Source organism: Sus scrofa, chromosome 1, assembly GCF_054392235.1.
Source record: "Sus scrofa isolate SSC_HxYL_T2T_F1_AM1 chromosome 1, Sscrofa_HxYL_maternal_Yorkshire_Landrace_v2.0, whole genome shotgun sequence".
Taxonomy (NCBI): domain Eukaryota; kingdom Metazoa; phylum Chordata; class Mammalia; order Artiodactyla; family Suidae; genus Sus; species Sus scrofa.
In genome coordinates this window covers 260,991,302-261,010,005 of record NC_139383.1, presented here as the reverse complement: position 1 = coordinate 261,010,005, position 18,704 = coordinate 260,991,302, and the positions used below count along the sequence as shown (strand labels likewise).

Genomic DNA, 18,704 nt, shown 5'->3' with positions numbered 1-18,704 from the left:
AAATTATTTACATTCTTAGTTTTCTTATCCTGATTCTTCATTCTTTCCTTTTTTTAAAGTGCTTTTCTTATTTTTCTTTTTTTAGTCCTTTTGTTTTCCATTTCTTCTGTAACTCTCAGTTCTCCATTGTACTGATTTTGCTCTAACTTTGTGTTGTTTTTGTTGTTCCCCTTTTCCAGTGCTTTCTTTTGTTTTTTATTTTCCATCTTCTAATCATTCATTTCTCTGGTATTTCTGGCATTTCTTCTCAAAGTTTGCTTTGCGTGCCTTATGCTGTTAATAGTTTGACTGTTGACCTTAAAACAGAGCCCTCTAGTTGTTCTCAGTGCTTCTGTGAGATCCATCTGGTAGATTTATACCAGCTTTAAAATCACACTGTACTCACGGAGTTCAGGTATGTAAAAGGCCATCTCTCTCTGTGCCAAGAGGTCCATTAGTGCCAGAGGTTTTGGAGTTAAGGAATATTTTTCATTATCTTTTCTGGAAGGGACTTTTCAGAAGTATTGAAAGAAGGGCTCACCTAAGAAAAAGGCATTTGGGGTAGTAGAAAACTTACTTTTCTTGCACATTGAGTCATGTTTTCAAAGTGAAGAGGGGTTGATGTTTGGGTTATGAACTAAATATCTGCCACATCCACCAACATAAAGTTTCCAAATTAGAAATATATTCATAGAGCAGAGCCAAACAGAAGCATTTTATAACTAGCTTGGGCTTTAACCCCGCACCTCAGGGCTAAAGATGTTTGTCTTGGTTAGGTTACCATGGTGCTAGTTATATCAGTAGTAAAAATGTACTCATAGGAGTTCCCGTTGGGGCTCAGTGGTTAAGGATCATGGCTATTATCCATGAGGACTCGGGTTCAATCCCTGGCCTTGCTCAGTAGGTTAAGGATCTGGCGTTGCCATGAGCTGTGGTGTAGGTCACAGATACGGCTCGGATCCCACGTTGCTGTGGCTATGGCGTAGGCCAGTAGCTATAGCTCCGAGTAGATCCCTAGCCTGGGAACCTCCATTTGCCACGGGTCCTAAGAAAATAAAGGCCAAAAAAGAAAATGTACCACAGCCAGGCACTTAACATTAAAAGAAACACTAAGAAAATTATAATATAGCACTTAGAGAACTACTATGTGGTTGCTTATGAAAATCATAAAATAACAGGGAAAGCATTTTTTGAACAAATATTTAGTGAACACCTACTATATGTAAGGTACTATCACATGTGCTCAGAATTCAGTGGAGGAGAGATCAGGACAAAGTCTTAGCTCCCCTGGAGCTGACATTCAGCTGAAGGGAGAAAGGGAAAAGGGTGATAAGTAGAACATGATAAAACTGTGTAAGACCACGTAGAGACAGTGGGGCAGAAGGTGGGTTGGGATTATGGGTGTTCATGTTTTTCTTTTCTGGACTTTGCAAAATATGATATACTTTTGTCGACTTTTTCCTTATGGAAGGCAAAATGCAGGTTTTAGAATCTTATTTCCATCATCATAGTATACACCGAGTAATATTGCTTTAAGAGCTTTATGATTTCTGATGTAGATGGTATGTCTTGGTAAAACTAGGAAACAGAAATAGTAGAACCCTATAGCAAAATGTAACATAGTAGTCACATTGTTGAGAAACAATGCCTTATGTGAAGTAATTCAGTGTAATATTTGAAAATTCCTCACCCCCAACAATCTGTCATTTTTTATATCTCATTCTAAGAGAAAGACATGCTTCAAAGCCCTGGGTTCTTGTAAGAGCAGTTGACTCCATTTAGGTGAAGACACTGAAAAGCTCTTGTGTCAGAAATATATATAAATACATAGATTATAAATTTACACTAAAAGAGGAATTTTTCTGATAATGGAATTCTGTATGTTAATATCTATTGCTTTATGTGGTTTGTGTAATTTTCATGGGCTAATTATAATTCTGAGCTACTTTGTCATATATTTTTCTTTAGTTTTTTGTTTAAATGATAAATATATATAAAAAATAATATATGCGATTAAAAAAAACCTCAAACAGTGTAAAGTGAATGAAGTAAAAAGTAAAACATTCCTCACACACACTCCTCGCCTCACACCCAACAAAGTGAATTTCCCTGGATTTAAACACTGCCAGCATTAATTCTCCACATATTTTTTTTCAGTGCTTATGCAAACATACATCCAGGTCTTTTTTTCTTATTTAAGCCAATGTAAGGTGACCTAGCTAATTGCTGTATGTTATTGTTTATTACTGTGGATTGATAGTGTGGGTGTGTAGGTGATTTTTTTCTTCCCTCTTCAGGGACAGAGACCATGGACAGAGGAGAACCCCCTCCAACGATATCTTCGTCTTCTTCACCCTCCTCCCCTTCACCCACCTTGGGCAGACAAAGGCCTGAAATTGGATCGTTTCTTAGAAAGAAGAAAACTAGTGATATCTACTTTGTGTCTCTCGTTTGGGCCATCATTGGAGTCCAGATCTGGTTGAACCTATGGATTATACAGTTGCTGCCAGTGCCTATTGCCGGTAATTGGTTAATTATGATCTTGTCTCTGAAGACTTTTATCTTGAACTTTTGGATTTTAATGTTTGAGATAATTTTACTCAAGTAATATAAGAGGGGACAGAAAACAAACAAAAAATAAATAAAAGGGGAGCGGCAAGTTCCTGTGGTGCAGTGGAAATGAATCTGACCAGGAACCATGAGGTTTCGGGTTCAATCCCTGGCCTGGCTCAGTGGGTTTAAGGATCCGGCATTGCCATGAGCTGTGGTGTAGGTCGCAGACGCGGCTCAGATCTGACATTGCTGTGACTCTGGCATAGGCTGGCAGCTACAGCTCTGATTCGACCCCTAGCCTGGGAACCTCCATATGCGACAGGTGAGGACATAAAAAGACAAAAAAAAAAAAAAAAGGAGCAGCTAAGAACAGGGTGGCCCCCCTAAAGGTTTTCTACAACTATAATTACCCGGGGCTTATTCTGGATGCCATAGGAGTTTCCTTAAGACCGCTACAGAGATTTTAAAGGGGAAGGGGAGTTCCTGTTATGGCTTAGCAGGTTAAGAACCCAACATAGTCTCTGTAAGGATGCCTCATTCAGTGGGTTAAGGATCTGGCATTGCTGTGGCTGTGGTGTAGACCGGCAGCTGCAGCTCTGATTTCACCTGTAGCCTGGGAACTTCCATGTGTTGCAGGTGTGGCCACAAGGAAAAAAAAATTCATACCAAAATGCTAATGAAGGAACTATGATGTGTAACACTGAGCTCATGGTTCAAAATAGTTAACTGGACTCTAAGGCCAGGGCTGAAGACACAGAAATCCCTGGAGGTAAAGAAATTATAGTGGTTGGGATCAGTTATCTAAGTCCAGACTTCAAGGCAATTCTCTAGTCCCACCACCTTAGGTGGCGTGTAACGGAGATGTAACCCCTGTCTGAAGGGCTACCACACCACCCAACCAACTGTGGAGGGGTACCTGCTGAGGTTGTGCTGTGCACAGCCATTTCTAACAGCCCCTGCCTGTACCCACCCTGCTTCTCTGCTGCACCCTGGTAAAAGATTCATTTGTACAGAACAGCATCAAGTAGAAAAATAGAAATACCAAAGAAGATGTTACCCTGCAGTGGTATAAAACCATGGTGCAGAAGAAATACTTTATACGTACCTGGTCACTAAACTCAAATACCTAAGGAATAGAACAAAATTTGGCAAGAGCAGCTGTAATAGCCAAGCCGATCAAGATATTTTAAGGTTATTATTCTTTACCCTGAAAGCTAAGGTGTAAGGAACCAAGGTGGTACTCACTGAGAACTTGATGATCAGAGTATCTTACATTTATATGGGCTGTGAATCCCTGACCCCTTCAAAGAATTGGACTTCACAAAGGATGTGGGGACTATATGAAAAATTACTTGTCTCAATTACATCAATTTGGAATACTTTGAACTTTCTTGCCTCCCTCCTTTTTTTTTTTTTTTTTAATGTATCTTTATTTTAACATCAGCTTTACTGTGTTTTAGGAAGGTCATGTGAAATTGAGGAACTTTTTCATGTTATAATTTTGTGATCTGTATTTTGTTGAGGTATGTATTTTTCATTTTCCTTGCAGTCTGGATACTCAAAAAGCTTGTTATTCACTTTGGTGTTGTGAACTTCCTGGAGAAGCGGTGCTCCGTGTGGTGGCAGGTTATAGAGCACTTCCTGAAGGAGCGGCAGGAAGCCCTGGCACCATGGCCAATTATCGGGCTTGGAAAATTCTTACTAAAAGTGGATAGCAAGGTATTGTATTTTAAGAACTTGGGTTGTTTTACTGGGCGTTTATGTGTGCCATTGTCTGAAAGATTCCATTTTATGGTGTATTCTATTGTAATTATTGATAACACATTTAATGTCTAATTCTGTGATGAAAATTACAGTTTAGAATTATGGCATATATAAGGAGGGGATAGATTCAGTTTGGATAAGAATTGTGTAGATATCTTTATGACTTAAAAATGGGGGAAAAGGAACATCTAGGTCCATCTCTCATTTTATAGATACCAAATTGAAATCTAGAGGAGTTAAGGGACTTGCCTAAAATTGTATAACCAGTTAGTGGTTCAATTTAGAGAATATTTTTGGAGTAATTCCCCTGTGTCAGATATTGTGCTAACTCCTGGGGACAATTAGATAAATCAGGGAAAACTAGATACAGAAGCTCTGTTTAGTGAGTGGAGAGGCAGCAGTCCATTACAGTTCAGAGGCTATTTTAGAGTCAGAGGCTTAATGGTTAAGAGCATGGGCTTCGAATCCAAACTCTGATTTCAGATCCCATTTCTTTTACTCATTAGCTCTGTGACCTTGGATGAGTTTCTTAACCTTTCTGTTATGCCTTGGTTTCCTTATTAATACAATGAGTATAATAGCAGGTACCTACCTCATAGAATAGTTGTAAAGCTTAAATGAGTTAATATAGGCATAATTGTTAGATCAGCACCTGATACACAGTAAGCTCTAAATAGCTGTTAGCTGTTAGAATTTGGGGAGGACAAGTATGTACAAGAGTCAGTGGTAGTACTGAGCAAGAAATGACTCACTGTTGGTGAGTATTGAGAGGGGAAGTTTTGCAGAAGAGATGGTACCAGAGCAAATTTTGAAGCACTGGAAGGAGTTTATTAGGTAGACATGGCGAGAAGGGCAGGTTCATGGAGCGGGGCAAGGGCCCAGAGACTCCTGCAGCGTGAGTTCTCAAGGGATACCAGTAAGATGGCAGTGGCTGGTTTATGTGAAATAGCCCTTAGTAGGAGCGAGACGGATCAAGAAGACCTTTTCCTGTGCCATGCTGTGCAAGCTGGACTTTATCACAGGGCTAGTAACTACTGTAACAGGTCTGTCCATGACTTAAGGTTGAGAAATACTGTTAGGAGAAACAAATGCAGATATAGGTGAGAATAATAACTGGAGTTGATGTTGGCAGTGGAGGGGGGAGGTCAAAGGAGACACAGGGGACAGGTTTTCTTACATGTTGCCTTGCTGTCTTCCAGAAAGTTGGCCAGTTTTAATTCCCACCACTGAGACATATGAGAATGCCCATTTTCTTGAGCTCTTGCCGATACTGGATATTATAGTCTAACAAAAAGTCCATTTTAGTTTTGTAAAAAGAAGTATCTCAGTGTTGTTTTGATTTGAAATTTTTAAAAAATAAAAATGAGGTTGATTATTTCATTTGCTTATTGGCCGTTTATATTTTTCTTGTATAACTTGCCTATTTCTGTTCCTATTTTTTTTCGAATTTTTAAATAAATAAATTTCAACGTATTTGTCACATCTCCTGGTTAAGGTGAAGCTTTAACTTATTAGAGCAGATTTAGCACTTCAAACTGTTTAAAGAGGGTAACTCTCCTTTCAACTAATTTCTTGGTCTTAGCATTATCAGATGGGCTAGAAACTAAATGCTATTTTCAGCATCCCATGTACTTGTATTTAGAACGCTTCATTTAGGAAGGCTCTACAGTTGTGTCAGTTGAAGTTCCAGAGGCATTGAAAAGTATTTGTTATGGAGTAGCTTTGTAAAACTGTGTCATTTTTGTTCTCATTTGCATGCCAATTTATCCTTAAGGAAGATAGACAGAAAAAGGAATAAAACTAGCTATATCCAATTTTTTGCTGCTATATCCAATACATATCAGAATAAATGGTGATCACAGACTGAATATTCGTTTAATTATAATTGATCCCCAAATTATCATCTATCCAGTATATCTGGGCTCCTGCTTTGGGGAATAAATATTTTTCATGTTTCTATTTAATTTTAATTGATTAGACCAGTGTTTTGAAATGCTCCGTCTACAGGAGATTGAAATATGTCTGAACATGCATTGGGTGTGCTTTAGGGAAAGCTCTGCACACCTCATTTACAGTCATTCTGATGAAGTTATGCTTTTTATATCACTAATAATGCCTTAAATCCTATATTTACTGATTTTTAGATTATGTGTCCAACTAACTAGCATTAGTTATTAAAGTGCAAAATATTGTGCAGTGTAGATGAGGTAATGTTTAAGTGAAAAAAAGCAGGTTATTACATACAGTGCCTCAAAAGTCGGAAATGGAGGGAAATGTACCACATATGGTGAGAATCTTCGATATGTCTGTTTTTTGGCCGGTTGTTCATGGTTCCAAATGAGCACTAAAATGTTTTACTCTTTAGGAAATGTGAAATAAGTAATATTGTAAAGCTACAACTACAAAGTGCAATGAAAATGTAGTATGTGAACATGAATTAGTTTATACAGGGACTGAAAATCTTTTTGGTGCATGGTGTGTGAAAGAATCTTAATTATCACTTTGATCTTTGCAATTTGGTATGTAAGTTTAAGCCTATAAGCATTCAGGTTATTTTATGTATTTTAAGTTATTGAATTGCCGACAAAACTCGTGGTTATCATCATTTCAATCCCGTATCTTAAAGGAATACAACATTCATTTGGTTTTAAAACTTCGTTAATGCATTACAGTTTTTTCCCCCCGTTTTTCCTTTGTCTGAGATAATTTCCTCCTCATGCTGTCAGTGACTTTCTTTTCTTTTCTTTTCATACTATTACTGCATTCTCTAATGATATGCCACTGATCTTATCTTCTCTTTCTCACCTTACCCCCTGTCCTCAAGCTCTGGCACTGGCTAAATAAGAAGGTAAACAAACACCCAGATGTTGGTTTTTTTTTCTTTTGAATTCTGTAACTACCCCCTGTATCTCTGTTCTCAACGCATAACTGTCCATATGTCAAACTAAGTTTTTGTTGTTCAAGTTCTATTATAAGCTATGGAAGGTCGTGAAGCATTAATATTGTCAAGTACAGTTTGCTAAAAAACTCAAAGCTATTTATTTAGGATGAAGATGGTATCTCCTTGCCCAGGTGTGTGTAAGTTCTGTCTTGTAGTCCTTTGTCCACTGTGATTTGCATTCCTTTTCAGCCCTGTAATGGCACAGACTGATACGCTAATCTCCTTTGGTAGGTGAGAGCACATTATGTAAAAGTTACTGAAAAGGAAAGAGAACTTTTTCTATAAATAACACAAGAATTTTAAAAACAATAAATCTGAAATACTTGTATGATTCCCTTGGCTGGTAATGTTGGATGTTATCTTTTTTTATAATCAGTATTCCAAAAATTTATTTTTATCTTTAAAAAGACTGTAGTCATGGCCTGTGACGTCTGATTTTATGTATTTCCAAAGGTATGAGATTGTATCCGAGATCAGTGCCTCACATGATTGGCCTGAAATTGTCAATAACTTCAGTAAAGGCTAATCCAGACATATTAGCAGTGGTGTATACCTGTGACATACAGTCCACGTACAGTGGTTCTGACTTAATAGCATCACTTTCCTAGGTTGGATAGTGCAAGATGACGTCATTCATGTGTATTGTCTTTAAACACAATAAAACTTAAAAAAGCTTCAGTGGAAGTTTTTTATAGCAGGCCTTAAGAAAGATGTGGTACTTCTTGAAATTAAAATGAGACTTCTGAGCCTACAGGTAAGGGTTTCATTCTTTGTATTGAAACAGAAGAAAGGGGAGACTTTTGACAGTGCTTAAACATTTAAACTTTAGATTAAAAATAAACTGTGTAAAATAAATACACATACATCACCACCACAATACACACAAATGCACATGCACAGTTGACTATGTATACCTCCATTCCCTACAAAACTAGTGTGAGTAAATGAATTCAATACTTGGCAAAGGATGGTGCTGCAAACATGTTACATTTTCTTACTTTGGTCAAAGTAGGTGGTTTTAATATATTTCTCCACTTTGTACTGAAATGAAATTGTCTTCAAGAGATGAGAGAAAGGAGAGCCAAAGTTGTTAGGTTCAGTCTGACTCAACCTTACTGACTAAATGAGTTGGATTATTTAATTCATAGCTGACTAGTTGTGAGTTAATTTTAAAAGATTGCTGAGAGATCAGGTAACTTTTTTCTTTTCTTTGATGATTCCATGTAGTATAGGTCAAGCATTGGTGTAGAATAGGAGTGACTGTTTTAAGTTTTGAGAGTGTGCTCCAGAAAAGCAAGTGAATAAGTTGAAATCTATTTTGTTACATTTCATCCAAGGTCAGAAAATTTGCAGCATTGGGTATTAGTATTCCAAGTTAAAATGGAGTGAATTAGAGACTAATTCAAGAGAAGTAAGGGTGAGAGACACATCTATGGTTAATTGAAATGTAAATAATGTTTTCTTTTTTTTATTTTCATTTTTTATTATTTTTAATTACTTAATGAATTTTATTACATTTATCACAACCAAATTTTACAGCATTTCCATCCCAAACCCTCAGTGCATCCCCCACCCCCCAATCTGTCTCATTTGGAAACCATAAGTTTTTCAAAGTCTGTGAGTCAGTGTCTGTTCTGCAAAGAAGTTCATTGTGTCCTTTTCTTCTATTCCACATGTAAGTGATAGCATTTGATGTTGGTGTCTCATTGTCTGACTGACTTCACTTAGCATGATAATTTCTAGGTCCATCCATGTTGCTGCAGATGCTGTTATTTCTTTCCTTTTAATGGCTGAGTAATATTCCATTGTGTATATGTACCACATCTTCTTTATCCACTCCTCTATCAATGGACATTTAGGTTGTTTCCATGTCTTGGCTATTATATATAGTGCTGCAATGAACACTGGAGTACATGTGTCTTTGCAAGTCATGGTTTTCTCTGGATAGATGCCCAGGAGTGGGATTGCTGGATCAAATTTTTAGTTTTCTGAGGAATCTCCATATTGTTTTCCACAGTGGTTGCACCACTTTACATTCCCACCAACAGATAATGTAGGGTTCCTTTTTCTCCACACCCTCTCCAGCACTTATTGTTTGTAGACTTTTTGATGATGGCCATTCTGGCTGGTATAAGATGGTGCCTCATAGTAGTTTTTTTTTTTTTTTTTTTGGTCTTTTTGTCTTTTTGCCATTTCTTGGGCTGCTCCCACATCTTTTCATGTGTTTTTTGGCCATCTGTATGTCTTCTTTGGAGAATTGTCTGTTTAGATCTTCTGCCCATTTTTAATGGGCTTGTTTGTTTTTTTGGTATTGAGCTGCAGGAGGTGTTTATATATTTTGGAGATTAATCCCTTTTCAGTCCATTCATTTGCAAGTATTTTCTCCCATTCTGTAGGTTGTCTTTTCATTTTGTTTGCAATGTAACTTTTTCTTAAGACTTGATTGTTTTAGGAGTTCTCTTGTGGTGCTGCAGTTTAAGAATCCAGTTCCTGCAGTGGCTTAAGTTGCTGCTGTGGTGTGGGTTTGATCCCTGGCCCAGAAACTTCCGCATGCCATGGGCACTGCCAAAAAAAAAAAAGACTTAATTGCTTTATTGCCTAGTATTTATTATTTGCACTAAGACTACTGAAATCTGGTTTTTTAAAAAAACAAAGCAAAATAAAAATCTAAGGGTCCAGGATAATGAAATAGAAAACTCACAAGTGGACTAACACTTTCTCTCTCTCTCTCTCTTTTCTTTTTTTTTTTTAGGGCTTTTTCCACAGCACATGGAAATTCCCAGCCTTGGGGTCAAGTCAGAGCTGCAGCCACCGGCCCACACCCCAGCCATAGCAACTTGGGATCCAAACCACATCTTCAACCTGTACTATAGCTCACGGCAACGCCAGATCCTTAACCCACTGAGTGAGAGTAGGGATCGAACCCACATCCTCATGGATACTAGTTGGGTACATTACTGCTGAGTCGCAAGGAGAGCCCCAAGGGCTGACACTTTCTTAATAATTTGATTAAATAAGACCAGTCAGTTAAGAAGTTTCAGGATGTCTTTTGGTGTAACTATAAATTTACCAGCATCTCTACATTTAAAAGAAAAACGTATACTCTCCATTTATACTTGAGACATTCAGAACATAATCTAACATTGAGTAATTTTAAAATTAGTCTCCTTCTGCTTTCAGAAAATAAAGTTTAAAATCTGAAAAATAATTTTTCACAGCATGGAGGACTGGGAAAGTTACTAGACAACTGTCCAGTGTCCACGAGCAGGGCAGGTATTGATCTTGGAGAGACAGCAGTGAGTGATTGCTTGGAGCGAGATGTTAATTCTCTGCTTGGAAATTGAACCTGGGCAGCCTGGATGAAAACCAGGAATCCTAGTCACTAGACTAGCTAGAGGTTAAAAGCAGAATTGCCCAGATTCTTGCCCCCTGTTGAAAGCAAGAATGTTTCAAGGAGGCAAAGACCATGAAATTAGATATAAAGTTTATTGTTAGAGTCACAGTACAACATATGGGAGAGCACACAGGGAAGTAGTTTATTTACCTCAGAATCAAAGCAGCAATACACACCCTAAAGAGGAGTGTGGGTGTGGGCACGGGCATCCCCAAGAGGTGATTTAAATTGCTTAACATAGGACAGTTCTTCCGGGTCTCTGATTACCTTCAGCTAATTATCTTGTTTTAATTCTCACACCTGACTGGACGTAGGACCCTCCCCAGTATGTGTATGCATCTTTTGGCAAAGACAGATTCCAGAGCAAAGAGTGCCAGCACGTTATCAGGACTTCTTATGGCCTGGTGCTCCCTCCCTTTCTGACCCCTAGGCATCTGACCCCTGGTGCTCCCTCCCTTTCTGACCCCTGCGCATGTATGCATAGTTAGGGAGGTCTCCTTGATCCCAGGAGTGACTGAAGTAGTCATCTTTCTTAGGTGGAAAATGAAACAAGGCCTAAAAGGACACAGACTATTTCTTATCAAACCGGCCCATGTAATGGATGAGTTCCCAAAGACAAAGATAGCCCCAAGGCCACAGACTCAACAAAAGGACCCCATCTATAAAAAAAACCAAGCACTCCCATGCTGCGGGGGAGCCCGAGTCTCACTCCCTGCTTCTGTTGGTCAACACATTCCACTTGCAATCTCATAGCTCCAGCCCCTGCCTCCTTCTTCCCCACTGTTCTAACAATCTTATCTCTCTACTCCAAGCAGAGCTCAGCTCCTACAATTGACTTTTTCCTTGAAGTGTCAAAAGTAAACAAGGCCCAGTTTACTTGGCCTGACGCGCGCGTCCCAGATGTTCTCAGCCCGGGTCTGCCTCCTGCCTCAGGATGACTGCTGGTGTAGTTTCCTTTGCCCAAAGTGGGGGGCGGGCAGGATCAGCCTCGTGGCATTTCTTTGTGAATTCACATTTCCATCCCTTTCTCTTCTCCACTGCTTCCTCTGACCATGTTTCTCCTTCTGTGTCTATAAGCTCCTGTTTCCCTAAGAGTCTTATTCCTTTACTCTTTTCCTCTTTTAAGTTTTCTGTCTACTTTGATTTTTCCTCTTGATTGGTCCTTAGTTCCTCACATTTTAAAGTCTTTCCCTGTCTCTCTACCTACTTTTTTTTCTCTCTCTTCCTCTCTTGCTATGTCCCTTTTCATCCTATTTTCTCACCTTATTTTAGCTGGCCATAATGCGAATAGAAACCTTTCCTGCAACTCTTTTGGCCTATGTATTGAGCTTCTTAAATGATTTTATTTATAGGTATACCTTGGATATATTGTGAGTTGGGTTCCAGACCACTGCAGTAAAGCGAATATTGCTGTAAAGCAAGTCACACAGTTTTCTTTGGGTTCCCAGTACATATAGAATCAGTTTATACTATATTGTAGCCTATTAAGTGTGCAGTAGCATTATGTCTTAAAAATGTATAAACCTTAGTTAAAAATACTTTATTGCTAAAAAATGCTGATCATCATCTGAACCTTCAGTGAGTTGTAGTAGTAACATCAAAGATCACTGATCACAAATCATCATAGCAAATACAATAATAAAGAAAAAGGTTTGAAATAGTCAGAGAATTACCAAAATGTGATATAGAGACACAAAACAAGAAAATGTTGTTGGAAAAAATGGTGCCAGTAGACTTGCTTGATGCAGGGTTGCCACAAACCTTTACTTTGTAAAAAAAAAAAAAAAAAAACACATTACTAGTGAAGTGCAATAAAATGATGTATGCCTGTAGTTTAAATTTTTAATGACGGAATTCCCACTGTGGCTCAGCAGAAATGAATCTGACTAGTATCCATGAGGATGCAAGTTCAATCCCTGGCCTCACTCAGTAGGTCAGGGACCAAGCGTTGCTGTAAGCTGTGGTGTAGGTTCCAGACACGGCTGGGATCCCGAGTTGCTTGTGGCTGTGGTATAGCTGGCAGCTACAGCTCCAATTTGACCCCTTGCTTGGGAATTTCCATATGCCATGGGTGTGGCCCTTAAAAAAGCAAAAACGATAAAAAAATTTTTTGAACAAAGCATCTAACCTTCAGTATTGTCCCTGGAATATAAATTATTATTTAGGTGCCTCTCAGTGGTGGATTTTTTCAACCTTCAGGTATAGGTTTATGATAGGAAAATTCTACCTTTGTTGAAAAACAAAGTTTGACTTTTGTAGTGTCATTGTACATAATGTGTTTGTGCGTAGTCTGTGTTTTATATGTTAAAAAATATCTAGACATAAACTTAGATATTCATACTTTCCAATAAAACATCATTTATTTAATATATTTCAGTATATGACTTTTAAAAAATTGAGTTCTCCAAGTTATTTTCAGACGCTATAATTTGTGAATACAAAATCTGTTCTTAATTCTGAAATTACTCTATTGATCTTGCTTGTTCAAATATATGTTAGCTGAGCTTTTACCATATGCTTTGCACTGTTAGGTTTTGGAGATACAAAGAGGAGTAATAGAGAGCCCTAGCTCTTTCCTCAGGAAACCATCTCAAGAACTAGGTGTAGGGTTAGTTTCTGATTGTGAAACTTTTCAGTTTCATTGATTTTTAGAACTTACTTTCAAAATATGACCTCTGACCTTCCATATCTTAGAAAACTTAATTACTCTTTAAAATCTCTGCATTGTCTTTGATGCTTTGGTAGCATGCGTTGAAAATTAACTCTTCTGTTTGAAGCCGTAATCATTAAGATAAAAGATGCACTTTTCATCTTTGAGTTCAATGTCGCATTTATCTCTTAGTGACAGTGTCTTTCGTGAAAGATAAGGAGATACAAACTTCTGATCATTGAGTGGAAAATAAATATTTTAGAAGTCACCTTGTTTTAACCAATATTCTTTGTTCTTGGATGTTTAACACTGTTTGGAGAGTATAATTCAGATTTAAATTTTGACTAATTTATTCAGCAATGTTCATATTGGGGTTGAGGGGTACAATGTGGTATTTCAGTAATGGTTACTCCGATTGTATTTTTGAAATGCTAAATGGTAGCTTTGCCTAACAGGAATTCTAGAAATTTATCAAAATTATGCATTCTGAAAAAAACAAAATTTTTTTAAATGTGGGATTTAAGTTATATTCAAACTAGTATATCAAGTATCATTTAGGGAAAACATAAGTTTAGTTATTGATTAAGGAATAACCAATACATTAATGATTATTCTTTATTTACAACAGTCAATTATAATTTGTCATAAACCTTATGTTTAAAAAAATAGAAATTTCAAGTAGAATATCATATTTTTAAGTATTTTTTATGAAACATTTCAAATATAAAAAGATACGAGCACCCACTTGCCTATCTTCGAGCTTGATAAAAGATTACCTATACAACTGAAGCTTATTTTGTCCCCCTCCCTGACTGTGCATCCACTTCCCCAACCCTTTTAACGCCCCTGGTAACTATTCTACTGAAGTTGGTATTTATCATTACCTTAACATTAGATTTTATTATTACTGTTTTTACAACCCTAATGCTATTAGAGGGAAAATTTAAAAAATATAATCCCTCTTTTAACTTACTCCTGTTTTATCTGCATAATTTAGGACATATCTGTTCTATAAGAGTCATAGTTTTTCTAAAGTCATCTATGTTTGCTAATTGACAGTTAAAATTTCATGAGATTTGAGGTCTCCAATGGATTGCCATTATTTTGTTTAGAATATTTATCAAATTATAAATTATAATTTGAAATGTAGATATACCACAGTTGGAGAACCCAGGCATAGATATAGGTCATGTTCAAATCGACTGCCTTTTCCTAGGCATGACAATAACGAACTCTTTTTATAACAACAGTGTTACTTAATACTGTTAATTTTCTGCAATTGCTTATAGCTTTCACTGCTTTAATCATTATGCCATAGTTTGTAATGTGAATATCCTATTTTCATGATATTTGGACACATATATATTATTATTAAGTTGTGCTGGAAAGGTAACTAATTCTCTTTTTCATTTCTGTGCAGATGATCATCTGGTTGGAGAAGATGTTAGACAAAATAATTAGCATTTTCATCATATTTTTGTTAGTGATAGGAACCCTTCTTTTAGCCCTACTCCTGACCGCAAAGGTAGAGTATAACAATTAATATTACCATTAATAAACTCCTTAGTTGTTAGAATGTGTAGTATAGATAAGAAGCTAGCAGATGCAAGTGTAGGAAATGTTACTTAGCTTATAAGTATGTATAACAGTTAGGGTATGTGTGATTTTTTTTTTTTTTAATTACTAGTTTTGCCATGTATTTGCCTAATTTTACATGCATTTTTATTTTATTATCATAAAATATTTTATCCTCAGAGGTAAATTCAGATGAAAAATTGAGATACTGAGGAAAAAGTGGCTTCTGTCAATAGGAGGACTATGATCTGGTCTCGTGACTCTGAGTCTAGTTCCTGTCTAGTAGATCAGAATTTGATTCCTTTCCTTCTTGTCTCATTGGTCTTCCTGCTGATTTACCATTAGGCTATTTCTCATTTTCCAGGTCCTTCCAGCTTCCATTTCCTCTCCCCCTTCTTAGTTTGGACTGCTGTAACAGAAGACCATAGACCAAGTGCCTTAAACAACAAATATTTATTTCCCATAGTTCTGGAGGCTGGAAGTCTCAGATTAAGGTGCCAGCTTGGTCAAGTTCTTGGTTAATGCCTTCTTCCTGGTTTATTGATGGCTGTTTTCTCCTTGCATCTGCACATGGTAGAGAGAAGAATCATCTCCCCTTGTCTCACCTTGTAAGGGCACTAACCCCATCATGAGGGGTCCACCCTCATGACCTAACTACTTCCCAAAGACCCTGCCTCTTCATAACCATCATATTGAAGGTTAGGATTTCAACATAAGAATTTTGGGAGGATACAAAAATTCAGTCCATATTACCTCTCTTTCATCAAAAATATCATTCTCCAAAGTGCAGCTCAAATTTGTGGAGTGATTACCTTAATATCAGACAACGTAGTTAAAAAAACAAATATTACCAGAGACAAATAAGGACTTTTCATAGTGATAAGAGTTAATACTGCAGTAGTATATAGCAATTATAAATGTGAGTATTCTAATGATAGAGCTCTAAAATATATGAAGCAGAATGTCGAGAATTAAAAATAGCCAGATCAGTGATTATAGTTGGGGATTCAACCATACTCTTCCTGGAATAAATGACAGAATAAGTAGATAGAAAATTAGAGAGGATATAAAAGCATTGAAAGACAGTCAGGCAATTTGACTTGACAGCAGCAGAATCAAGTTCAGGTAAACACCGAATACTCACCAGGATAAACTCAATACTTAATGTATTTGTCAACTGAAAAAAAAGTACAATATGAGAATTGTGAGTTAAGTTTTATTTGGGGCAAAATGAGGACTGTAGCCCAGGAGACAGCGTCTCAGATAGTTCTGAGGTGCCGGCTCCAAGGAGTAGGGTGAAGGTCAGTGTTACGTATGGTTTTAGTAAAGGGGTTACGTGCAGCCAAGCACACGTTTGGGCAGAGGCTTGCTGCTTGTCACAAGGAACAGATGTCACTGTAAACGATTGTCATGCTTTTCTAGATAGGAGATGAAAGAATTTTGGGCTCATGATATCTTCTGAAAATATTTATCTGGAAGGCCCGTTCAGCCAGTTTTTCCCAGAGCACAGAGTGCCTCATTCCTAATCTCCACCCTGAACTCCTTTCAGGGGTATTAAAGGTCAGCAGCTGCAGGAGCTAATGACTTAATCCTTGTAGAGGCAGGTGGCAAGTACCCATTTTTGTTGGTACATTTAAAAATAGTAAAATCAGGAGTTCCCGTTGTGGCTCAGTGGTTAACGAATTGGACTGGGAACCATGAGGTTGCAGGTTCGATCCCTGGCCTTGCTCAGTGGGTTGAGGATCTGGCGTTGCCGTGAGCTGTGGTATGGGTTGCAGACATGGCTCAGATCCCTCATTGCTGTGGCTCTGGTGTAGGCCGGTGGCTACAGCCCCGATTCGACTCCTGGCCTGGGAACCTCCATGTGCCGCTGGAGCAGCCCAAGAAATGGCAAAAAATAAAAATAAAAATAAAAATAGTAAAATCATACAGAGCATGTTCCCTGACAATTGGCTTGTTCCTTTTTTTATCCCCTTCATTTTATTGGTTATTGAGCAAGTTAAATTGTGAGATTCAGTTTCAGTTGATTTATTTGACTCACAAACCTTGCTCACTTGATTATTTGTGTGTATGTCTCACGTTGGATTATAATTCTGAAGCCCAGGTAGTGTTGATGTTGCTTACATATGTATACATGTGCCATACACATATATACACGTGTGAACAAAATGCATTTATGCATTTATTTATACTCTGTGTATTTGTATCTATCTATATATTTTTCCCCATTTCTCCATTTGAACACGGAGAGCTATTATGTACTTTATTTCCCGTAGTGTATATTATAGGCCATTATGTGTAGTGGCTATTCAGTGCAGGTCTCTGATTTAATTGAAACTAAGATGTATAATTACTTGACTAAAAACATTCTTCCAGTAATAAATAGTATAGCAAATGTCAAATTGGGTTTATTTTTATTTGAAATTATTTTCTCTCTTTATCCATAATACAGGTACATCAAGAGAGTGTACACATGATTGAGGTCACAAGCAATTTGATTAATGAAACTCTAGCAAATCACCCTGAATGGGCAAAGTAAGAATGTTGTTTTGACAAAAATAGAGATAGATGGTCTGGTTTCTGTGTCTCTTTGCATGAAATGATCTTCATTGATGCAGTTACCTTGGAAGTGAAAAAGAGTTTGCCAAAGCTTTGATGAATGTGGTTATTTTTGCATAAGAATTGTATGCAGTGGGGCTGGTTGTAGGAAGGGAAGTCCTTATATTTGAATTGAGTTCACAGTTTACAACATGTCTATGATTCACTGGGCTTTCACCTGCATTACGTTGTGTATTCCTCAGGTTAAAGACATTATCCCCCTTTCACAGATGAGGAAACAGGATCAAAAGTGAAGGAATTTGAGATAATCCCTCCATGACAGAGTCAGCAGTGTTCCCATATTGTATCATTTTGGTGGCAGGGTTGGCAAACAAGGGATCTGGGCCAAATTCAGACACGTGTACTTATGACGATTTATTGAAACAACCTGTTCCCATTTACTTAACATAGTGTCTGTGGCTGTTAGGGGGCTGCAAGGGCAGACAAAATTGGTAGTTGTGATAAGGATTATATGTCTGCCTACCTCTGTCTTAGAGGATCTCTTTGTGTACTTGTTTAATTTGGCTTCTGCAAGAGAGTTTATATATCTTTGTGCAGCAAGTTAAGGAGATTTATGCTATTCACTTAACTGAACTTGATGACATATTGCATGGCCTACATTTTTACTAACCCCAAGGTAGTCACTAATTTAAATTAGGAAATATTCTACCAGTCTAAATTGAAATTTAACTTGGTTTTTTCCTTTGACTTGACTTTATTTCTTAATATAAAACCTGCATAGGACATTTCTTGAACTTGGTTTAGAATCGTATTTGAGGGAGTTCCCATTGTGGCTCAGCAGGATATGAACCTGACTAGTATCCATGAGGATATGAGTTTGATTCTTGGCCTCACTCAGTGGGTTAAGGATCCTATATTGCCGTGAGTATGTTGTAGGTGACAGATGCAGCTGTGGCTGTGGCGTAGGCCAGCAGCTGCAGCTCCAGTTCAACCCCTAGCCTAGGAACTTCCATATGCTACAGGTGGGGCCCAAAAAAGAAGAAAAAAAAAAAGAATCATATTGGAATATTCTGAAAAGGACTTCTGTTAAAATATATTTCTATCCACTTGTCTCCTGTTACCCAGAGCATACTCAAAGTGATTCTCCTCAGTATTTCTGATTAGTTCCAAATTATAGTCTATCTATACAAAAGAATAATACTTAGCATTAAAAAAAATGAATTGTCAGTTCGTGCAGCAGCATGGCTGAACCCAAAGTAATTATACTGAGCGAAAGAAGTCAGGCAAAA

The 18,704-nt window shown here is 37.5% G+C and overlaps 1 protein-coding gene across 8 annotated transcripts in view; it reads left to right on the top strand.

Moving 5' to 3' along the window:
* The window catches only part of TMEM245 (transmembrane protein 245), a 96,676-nt gene that overhangs the window by 27,794 nt on the left and 50,178 nt on the right, over positions 1-18,704 (top strand). For 4 of the 8 annotated variants that reach the window (XR_014825190.1, XR_014825201.1, XM_084992133.1 and 1 more), the window contains 5 exons: positions 2,277-2,501; positions 4,082-4,251; positions 7,121-7,144; positions 14,702-14,806; positions 17,309-17,391. Coding sequence is in view for 4 of the 8 variants with exons in the window: in XM_084992133.1 (XP_084848259.1) it covers positions 2,277-2,501; positions 4,082-4,251; positions 7,121-7,144; positions 14,702-14,806; positions 17,309-17,391 (607 nt within the window). In the remaining 4 variants the exon portion in view is untranslated. The remainder of the gene's footprint in view (positions 1-2,276; positions 2,502-4,081; positions 4,252-7,120; positions 7,145-14,701; positions 14,807-17,308; positions 17,392-18,704) is intronic. The other 4 variants (XR_014825200.1, XR_014825196.1, XM_084992138.1 and 1 more) reach the window with 1 other exon arrangement.